This window comes from Coniosporium apollinis (genome assembly GCF_000281105.1).
Source record: "Coniosporium apollinis CBS 100218 chromosome Unknown supercont1.15, whole genome shotgun sequence".
In the NCBI taxonomy this organism is placed as follows: Eukaryota; Fungi; Ascomycota; class Dothideomycetes; genus Coniosporium; species Coniosporium apollinis.
Genome location: NW_006913277.1, coordinates 487,263 through 495,436, shown reverse-complemented (window position 1 = coordinate 495,436; position 8,174 = coordinate 487,263). Strand labels below are relative to the sequence as shown.

The 8,174-nt window shown below is 54.9% G+C and overlaps 3 protein-coding genes across 3 annotated transcripts; all 3 read right to left on the bottom strand.

The window, feature by feature from the left end:
* Positions 1–754: 754 nt before the first annotated feature.
* On the bottom strand, positions 755–1,845 carry W97_03747 (uncharacterized protein; the record flags this gene model as incomplete). Its single annotated transcript, XM_007781641.1, has 2 exons — positions 755–1,410; positions 1,491–1,845. The coding sequence occupies 2 exons, from the start codon at positions 1,843–1,845 to the stop codon at positions 755–757; spliced, it is 1,011 nt and encodes a 336-aa protein (XP_007779831.1).
* Positions 1,846–3,127: 1,282 nt separating this feature from the next.
* On the bottom strand, positions 3,128–3,739 carry W97_03746 (uncharacterized protein; the record flags this gene model as incomplete). Its single annotated transcript, XM_007781640.1, has 1 exon — positions 3,128–3,739. The coding sequence occupies one exon, from the start codon at positions 3,737–3,739 to the stop codon at positions 3,128–3,130; it is 612 nt and encodes a 203-aa protein (XP_007779830.1).
* A 1,223-nt stretch (positions 3,740–4,962) lies between these two features.
* On the bottom strand, positions 4,963–6,793 carry W97_03745 (uncharacterized protein; the record flags this gene model as incomplete). The annotated part of the gene is made up of 2 exons (XM_007781639.1): positions 4,963–6,675; positions 6,758–6,793. The coding sequence occupies 2 exons, from the start codon at positions 6,791–6,793 to the stop codon at positions 4,963–4,965; spliced, it is 1,749 nt and encodes a 582-aa protein (XP_007779829.1).
* Positions 6,794–8,174: the final 1,381 nt, after the last annotated feature.

Genomic DNA, 8,174 nt, shown 5'->3' with positions numbered 1-8,174 from the left:
GGGGGGTCGTTTATGGAGACGGTTATGGGCGGTGGAGGTGGGATGGGGGGTGCGGAGTTTAGGGAGTTTGGGGCGGGGGAGGCGGGGTTGGGGAGGAGGCTCTAGGGTGCGAAGGGGGCGAGGCAGCTCGCTTTCTCCTCGCTTCTACTTAAGGAGGTGGCGGTGCAAGGGCATTCTGAGCGCGTTTGCGGCATTGCGTGGGGCAACAGACTAGTCCAAGCGGGCTTTGCGCCGCTTGGCAACCGGAATAAGTTTTCGGCGGCAAGAGTATAATTAAAGATACTAAGATTCTTTATCTACTTCGATTATTAGCTTACTTAATCGGCTCACTAAAGGTGTTAAGATAATAATAAACTTAGTAGTAAAAATGCGTAATAAGATTACTAGTCTTTAGAAGGCAAATAAGATAGTAATAAAGTATAAGAGCCGTAAGTGGAAGTATATCTAGAATTAAGAAACCTGAATAATAGACGAGAGCTCTGAATTAGTCGCTCCTAGAGGTGTTAGTAGAGAGAAATTAGATAGTACTACTAGTAATAGTAGTCTATTAGAAGAGCGCCTAGCGAAGTAAAGGCGCTATAGAAACTACGGGAAAGCTAGGTACAACTCGCGCACCTATTAAGAGTATACAGAAACCTCCTCTAAATCAGATATAGATAGCAAGAAGTTAATAGAATAAAATAGTGTTGAGTTATCGCGATGCGCTGTGAATTTCTTAGTAAAAGTGACCGGCATGCCCGTGAACCGCGTTATCTCACATTGTTCTAATCCTCTCCACTTCCCCCATCGTATGATTCCAAGCTATATCCTCCATCCCCTGCCTTCTATACTCCTCTAACAGCTTCACAACTTTCTCCCCTGCAACCTCCCCATACTGATCAATAGAATAGACGCCGCTTCCCACCTTCCCATCCGTGCCTTTCGCCACTTCCGCGCCCTCGACCCCCTCCACTCCGCCCGGCGCAAACCGCGCAGTAGTACAAACCCACAAATGCCTCTCCCCGCTCTCCGCAACCGGGACGCAGAGCCAGCTGCCCGCGATCCACGTAACCGCGCTAAGCACAGCTCCCAGGAGGCCGGGAACCCGATGTGTAATATATTGCGTGCGGACCACGCCCGGATTCGTGTGCACGAAGCTCACGCCGGGAGCCTGCTTAGCGAGCGCGGAGAGGGCGAGCGTCATGAGCGTGCACAGGTGGCCTTTGATGGCGCGGAAGCCGAGGGTCAGGGCCGGGATGTCGGCGGGGTAGAAGTGGCCTTCGGAGGTGCCCGCCGCGACGGAGATGACGCGGGAAAGAGACGGGGAGGTGGCTTGAGAGGCACGCGTTAAGAGAGGGAGGAGGTTGGACGCCATCAGAATGCGGCCGTAGTAGGCGGGTGCGAGGAGGAGGTGCAGGCCTTCTGGTGTCACTGTGATATGTTGTCAAATCTCGTCGTGGTACAGCTAACGGATTGAGATCAGGGGTATATGAGGATTGCGTTGCACGCACGGCTTTTGTCCAAACTGGGCACACCCTGGCTCATGAATAAGAGATTAAGAACCGCCTCTATCTTTATGATCTCTTCGCAGAGCTGATCTACATTTTTCATCGAGCTAAGATCGGCTTTGATAAAGTTGAACTCTCCATCCGGGTTAAGCGCCTTGCATTCTGTCGTGATCCGGTCCGCTGCTTCTTGATTGCGGCCGATAAAGTACACGCGCGGGCGGACAGCTTTAGTAGCAAATTCTTTGAGAGTTGCTTCTCCGATGCCGCTAGTCGCGCCTGCGAATATGGCGACCAAGTTAGGTGGAAGTGCAGTAGGAATGAGCTCGTTGGAGGCGCGGATAGCGGGGAGAGTAACCATTGTGGTTAATGGATAGTAGACTTAGCGCTTTAGGAAGTTTCAACGATAGTATGTTATGGAGGTATGAGTTGGGTAGAACTCTCCAACCTAATATTTTTCTATTGCCAGGCAGCCATATGACGCGTTCATTCGTAATTAAAGCCACTAATGCGCCAACATCTAGAGTTGTTACAGGGAAAGCATCCTACAAGATACTTGTATTCTTGCGGCCGGAAACGTATCCGCTAACCAATCAGAACCGGAAGATCAAGGTATTTCTCTTAACATAGGCTGCAACCGTCAACCATGTAATAAGAAGACTATTCAGATTGATAGAGTGGAAGCGTATATAATAGATCTTAGTACATGTGATTTTTCCTGAACACTCAGGCTTTTGGGGGGGATAGTGGTTAATGAATGTCATATTGGGACAGATGGGAGTCACGTGGATCGGGTGGTCAGGGGTTACTAGCGACTGGCTGATAGGAACGCACTTCGCTCTAAGATCGGAGCTGAGATAGAGAGATTACAGGGATGAAACCACAACGACGACATGCGTAACATGAATGAAAGCGTCATGGTGTGTTGAGGCGAGAGATCTTCTCAGTCACATCTCCTTAGCCGTACTATTTGCGCTTCAGTGGCAGTGAAGATGGAAAGATTAAGCTGTCTCCCTCTCTCCTCCATTCTTCCTCATCCTCTCCCTTCGTGGTTAACCCCTCTCCCTCCTCTGGCCGCGAAGCCCCTGTATAATACAGGACAACGCCACTCTTCATCCCAGACGTAAGTCTCAATACTCGCATCTCGACAAATGAGTAACCAAACGCCGCTGTACAGGTTCACGGGACCTCTGACAGCGGCCACCTGCGTACCATCGGGTCCATCAAACGGGCCGGTCCTTAGTTTCCCGTTGCCGCCTCCGTGTCGTGCAGAGCCCTTGCCCTTGGTACTAGTACACCGCCTGGCCGCATCCGGTGGGTCTGCGGGTGGCGTCAAGGCGTGTCAGGCTGCTGGACTAAGAGCTGAGTAGTTGAGCGCGCGTCTACCGCAGCTTCTCAGTGTTTTTATTACTGGTTGATTGAGAACGTTGTTTGTGACACTGAATAGCCAAGACGCAGTCCTCAGTCTTACGCAGTGCCGTCCCACCGGGCACGCGTACGTACTAGTTCGATAGCCTAGCCTGTGTAGGTGGCCATACAGCGTTGCGCGATGCTGCAATGCTACTAGACGCCTTGTTATAACGGCAAAGATACGGTCGTCACGTGCGCTCTTTCTATTTCTCACGACTCTTGGGTCCGTCGCGTCACGTGCGGATTCGCCCTGCACGCGAGACGGTCTCATGACAGCCTGCGTTTAGCGTACTTCCGGCGCGGCGGCAGAGCGTGGTCGAGTTGAAAGCCGTATCAAGTTTTGGTGCCGGCATTCCGCCGCCCTCAATGTCGGTCACAAGGCGGGTGGATTGGTGCGGCTGCGCCGTCTGAATCTTGTACCGGCCGTCGTGTACAGGCGCGGTACTAGAGAGCGCAGAAGCCCCGTGGGTTTTTGCAGAGGCGGGCGTGCTAAGAGGCTCCTCAGCTCCAGTCCTTTTACGGATGCCCACGTCCGGCCCGCTCGAGCCGTATGTCTGCACGAAGAACGACCGGAAAGTCGAGAACGGCGCGCGCCGTTCCGCTGGCTCGGCGATGTCTTCTGGATGCAGCTCGGTCCGGAGGCGGGACGGGGCGGTACAGCGGGGTTGGCATCGTGACCTCTGGTAGTTTTCACGGCGGAACTGCGACGGGTATCTTGTCTTGATGATTTTAGATGAGCCGTTAAATTTGCTCAGGAGATCGGCTACGGTTATGTCTGGTACTGCTAGCTTGTTCCGCCTCTCCTGATCTTGGGCTTTGTCGTCGGAGGTTGGTAGCAACTCCATGGCTTTGACAGTGCGGTGACGGTCTTGATGCCTAGCTGCCCCCGCTGCTTCTGTACTGGCACGACAGTCATGCTTGGACTTCTGATATTGACAGGACCCGCATTCAGAAGGGGAGGCGATGAGAATATAGCAATCTGCCACACAAGCTGCTGTCGGCCTTCTCCTGTTACCGCCCCAGATGAAAGTGCCCCTGCATCGAGAGTGAAGGTAGCGGGTTTGATGGCCGCAACTGTAGCGGTGTCCACGGATCTTGCACATGGGGATGCGACTCGGATGTTATAACGGAACGGTAAGAAACAGAGATAAGATAGACGCGGCCACGGAGGGTAGAGCAGAAATTTTCGGGATGTTCATCATTCAGAGAGTACCGCCGTGTAGCCGGTGACTGTGAGATGGAACAGAGATTGCAAAGGGGAACGTTGCGTATTTGTTACGAAGGAAGGACAAAAAAGGTGCAGTGACTGTGGGGCCCACGGCAGCATCGCTGACCCAAAAGTGACGAGCGGCTGCATTTGGGGGGGGGGGGGAGGAGATGACAACCCGGAGGGCGGTCCGGCAGGCGTTGATCCAATTAAGAGGTGCAGAAGCGCGATACGATTCGTGTTGGAAGCGTGGAGGCGTTCCAGCATGTCGATCCACCGTCTCCGAGGACGAAGCTCAGAAGCTCAGAAGAGAGGGCTGGAAGCTTTTCGGAGCAGGGTCCGGCGGCGGCGGCGGGCCCGGAGAGAGCACCGGTGTGAGCTTCGAGGCTGCCCAGGTGGGTGGCGTTCGCATTGTTCCCATCCCACCCGGGCCCGTCGTGGCTTGTTCCGCCATTTCAGAGATATCCATCATGGCATCATGCCGCTCGGTTGGTTGCTATCGCAATTGTTATGAATTGCATTCGCCGTTGATGGTGATGGCCCCGACAATGGAGTTGAGCGGAAGCGAAGCGAGGGCGCTGTCGGAAGCCACACTCTCTTTCAGACATGCTAGCAGGCACGCATTGGCATGATGAACGTCGATCGCACTCACAACGGTGCCGATATCCTAAAGCTCCTCGACAGTACTAAACGATGCACGGCATCTAATCACCGAAACAGAGGCGACCGCCAGCCGACTTAACTACAAGAACGTCCTAATCCCTGGCTCCTCGGCTCCTCAGCTCCCCGCTCAACCCGTTATATACTCATAGGAAAACATTACAACAGCACCGACCAGCAAACGCCAGCCCAAGCAACGCCCTAATATCTAACAATCGGCGCCCCGGCAGCCTCATCATGATACATGATCCCGCCCTTGACGCCCTCCCGCTCTATCCGATCCATCCATGTCATGGGCTTCTCCTTCTTCTTGCTCCCGCTCACAAACGCATTGATCACTTTTCTGAAGCCCGTCGACTTCTTCTCGCGCAATCTGTTACTGTCGGCGGAGCTTATCTCAACGAGGCGAGGGTGGCTCGTATCGTAGCTGCGCCCCGCGGTGTCCGTGCTAATCTTTCTGCTGAAGTTGACGGATTCTCGGCGACCGGCTGGTTGGGCGAATGTCAGCGAAGCGGGACCGGAGCCGGAGTCTTGCGTCAGCCCGCTGTCGTAGCGCCGAGATCTGGCGCGTTCGACGCTGAGTGTGCGGCCCATTGCGGACATGAGGTCGTCCATGTCTTGCACTCCCTGTGCCATATCTGGGCCTCGCGATGAGCTTTCACTGTCCACCGCGGGTTGAATATGGAGACCGGACAGTGGTCTTGACGAACGGCCGCTGGAGATGTTGATATCGTCGGAAAGCGTTTTTCTGTGCGAGATTCGCTTTTGCTCCTTGGTCAAGCTTGGTAGAGGTTGCGAAACTTGTCTCTGGGTTGGCGGCGGCTGAAGCGTGGCAGCTCCGGCTTTTGGCCGCATTAGTGCTGCGATGTGAGTGTTGGTCGCCGGCTTTTGCTGTTCCCAATTGTCAAGACTGGGTAGCGGAGGCAGCTCCCGGTTAAGGTTGATCTCGGGCTTGCGCTTTTCACGCCCTCTCCTGTCCTTTTCTCCCGTACCCTGGGAAGAGATGCTGCTGTTGCTGGTGTTTCGGTGCAAGGTCCAACTGCGCCAGCCTCCGCTTGACGGGCTGCGTCCAGTTTCCTTTGCGGAGTTGCGACTTCGGATCGAGTCTCTCGACGAGGATCGACTCAACGCGCTGTTGGGACGGATGTAATCCCGAATATTTGACGTGATACTGCGAGCCTTGGAGCTAGCTCTGCTGACAGGACGTCGACGCTCCTGCTCTTCACTTTGCCTTCCCCTTTCGTATCCCAGTCTCGTCCATTCTGGTGCTGCAGCGTCGGCGTGAGATGTAACTGATTGGTCTCGATAGGAATGCTCCGATGGTCTTCTCGACTTTCGAGCGGGCGTTACAGCGGCCGAGGTGAAGGAGGTGGAAGCATTGTTGTAGCGCTCCGACGTGCCTGTTAACGGAGTCGAATAGCTTTCGTTGTCCGAGTCGGCACCTTGGGCTGTCCTCGGTCGGTCTGAATGAACGTGGACTTTGGGTGGTAGACTTCGGCTGTCAGGGACGTCGCGCCTCCGGCTGCTGTTTGCGAGCACGGCAGGATTCGTCACGTAAGAGTCGGAAAAGATGTCCTTTAGCGGTTTGCCGGGTTTGTAGGCATATCTGCTCGGATCGGTGGTGGTGTTCGGCCAATATGTGTGTGCTTGAGAGATGTGATCCAGGGGCGCGGTATAATTTTCCGCTGCTCTGACCGTGATCGAAGGTTCAATCGCGTCGAAGCCCAAAGTCGGTCCATGAGGCTCATCCTCAAACCCAGCCGGCCTGCAACCCTGCAATACAATCGCGCAAGATGCTCGAAGCTCAGCCTCGGTCTTAACGTCAAGCAAGCGGCGATTGACGAAAGGCGACGGTGGAGGACCGTGGTCGTCGATCGCTTCTCTCAGCGCCTTGTCTGATTTCGGGGACGTTTTCTGCGACGCGTAAGCCTAGACTGTCCGGCTCAACCACTGTAAGGCGGAGATGGTCCAGCAGAGGAAAGTGGGTTCTGCTTACGATAGGCGTGAGGTTGAAGGAGAATTTCCGCTTCATTTCGTCCACGCAATCGATGTGATACCCGTAGACTTGGGAGTTCTTCTCTCGCTCGCGAGATGATCCGGGGGCACAGAGGGTTGAGGACTGTGGTACGGCTGCGGTGTTCACGGATAGCTGCTCGCTTGGAGGATTGCAAATGCTGCGGCACTCTCAGGCGGCGCGTAAGGCTGCGCCAGGTTGCTGTGTTTCGCAGAAACAGAGCAAAGGATAGGAGTATTAGTACAGCAGCATCTATTAAGGATTAGGATTTAGAGGTCGGGGGCAGAGACCACACATAACCAAGCGTGGAGAGGCACTGGGAGGGTCTCGAAGCGCTGTCAGGACACTTTGTTTCCATGGTTGCACGGCTCACCGAGGCCCAACAGGGAAACCGCACCGGGCTTGGAAGCGAAGCACTGGCTGGCTGGCGGCTCCCGCTCACCGCGCCGTTGCCCGTCAGACTGGCCCCCGAACTCCGGGTAAATAAGATCTGGACACCTCGGCAGCTCTGGCGGCTGTTTCATTTTAAGCCCCCCATCAATCAGAAGAGGAAGTGTGGAGTTTCCCCTGACAGCTTCCGCAGCTCTCTCTCGACTCCTTCCATCACAAGGCGGCGGGAACGCAAGCATTGGTCACAACACCAGGCAAGACTTCCAGCTTGCTTCTTTCCAGCTGCCCAGCCATCTGCACGTCCAGAATCTCTGCACAACCTGAAACCCCGTCCCTCTGAGCCCACTCCCAGTTGCAAGGGGGATTGCACGGCCAATGGCAGCAGGCTTCCCCGTGCTGCGGCACCTGGCAGTCACTGGCAGCCACGAGCCTTCCGCTCCGCTAGCTGCAGCCAAAGCACCCTGTTGCACGCTTGATTGACTGGAGTCGTCCTGGGCCGAAATGAAGGAAGCTTTACGGATACAAGTATGACAGATCGGTCCGTCGGACTCGGCATCCGCCGTACCGATCGTGATCTGCGGCGTCAAAAGCACGCAAGCCGTCGGGAAGCCTTGATCAAGAGGCGGACTTCACCGGCCTCGTTCAAGTCTGCTCTTCAACCTGAAACCGCGAGAACCGGACTGCAGCAATCAACAGCGGAGTGTGGATGCGATTCCCCGTACATGCATCAGCCGTTCAAGCCTCTATGCAGAACATCATCAACCCGCCCCTGATCCTCGCCAGGGAACAGAACTTAGCGCTCCGCTCATCGCGCGTAGTAAGTAATACCTCATCGGGTGCTTGAGCTCCTTAGGTACAATACTACAAACTCAGTGTGGCGATCTAGATGGAACATGGTGAACTCATCCTTCCCCGGTATGGCTCTCGTGAAGCTCCCTGGTAGCGTTGAGACGACAAGACAATCAACAAAGAACGAAGGACAGCGTGAGGGTTCAAAGAATCCTATCCT